Source organism: Terrapene carolina, unplaced genomic scaffold (genome assembly GCF_002925995.2).
Source record: "Terrapene carolina triunguis isolate 2854851 unplaced genomic scaffold, T_m_triunguis-2.0 Scaffold21367, whole genome shotgun sequence".
In the NCBI taxonomy this organism is placed as follows: domain Eukaryota; kingdom Metazoa; phylum Chordata; order Testudines; family Emydidae; genus Terrapene; species Terrapene triunguis.
The window spans coordinates 2,125-2,808 of NW_020685718.1; the positions used below are offsets into that span (position 1 = coordinate 2,125).

The 684-nt window shown below is 68.6% G+C and overlaps 1 protein-coding gene across 1 annotated transcript in view; it reads right to left on the minus strand.

Moving 5' to 3' along the window:
• The window catches only part of LOC113408653 (2-acylglycerol O-acyltransferase 3-like), a gene marked incomplete at both ends in the record, with an annotated part of 1,832 nt that extends 1,245 nt beyond the window's left edge, over window positions 1-587 (minus strand). The window contains one exon of the mRNA XM_026662017.2: window positions 362-587. Within this exon, the coding sequence (XP_026517802.2) occupies window positions 362-587 (226 nt within the window). The remainder of the gene's footprint in view (window positions 1-361) is intronic.
• Between the last annotated feature and the right edge of the window lie 97 nt (window positions 588-684).

A 684-nucleotide genomic window follows, 5' to 3' on the forward strand; every position in this document is an offset into this window, starting at 1 on the left:
CAGGGGGGTGGGGAATGGGGCAGGGGCCTGTCCCCTCTAGGGGGCGCCGGCTCCCACCCGGCCCCAGGACAGGGACTGGCTGGCTGAGGGGGGCGGGGATTGGGGCAGGGGCCTTGTCCCCTCTAGGGGGCGCCGGCTCCCACCCGGCCCCAGGGCGGGGACTGGCTGGCTCAGGGGGGCGGGGAATGGGGCAGGGGCCTGTCCCCTCTAGGGTGCGGCAGCTCCCACCCGGCCCCAGGGCGGGGACTGGGGCAGGGGCCTGTCCCCTCTAGGGTGCGGCAGCTCCCACCCGGCCCCAGGGCGGGGACTGGCTGGCTCAGGAGGGATGGGGGGCACGGGGTCGGGGGTCAGGGACACTCACCTCTCTCTGGGGTGTCGCGGTCGAGCACCCACCACACGAAGTACAGCACAGAGACGGCCCAGAGGCGGGTGAAGAGCAGGTAGAACAGCAGGGACGTGAAGAAGGCACCTGTGGGGGGAGGACAGAGCTGAGGGTCGGCCCCACACTGAGGTGTCCAGCGAAGAGATGGTAGATTCGGTAGAACAAATGGATCAATTACACAGCGATCCGTCGCCAGGCCCAGATGGGATCACCCCAGATCTGCAGGAACTCAGGACATTGCAGAGTATGTCACCTGTCCCCTAACTCAGCCGCTGGGCCAGATGACTGGAGGAGAGCTAACC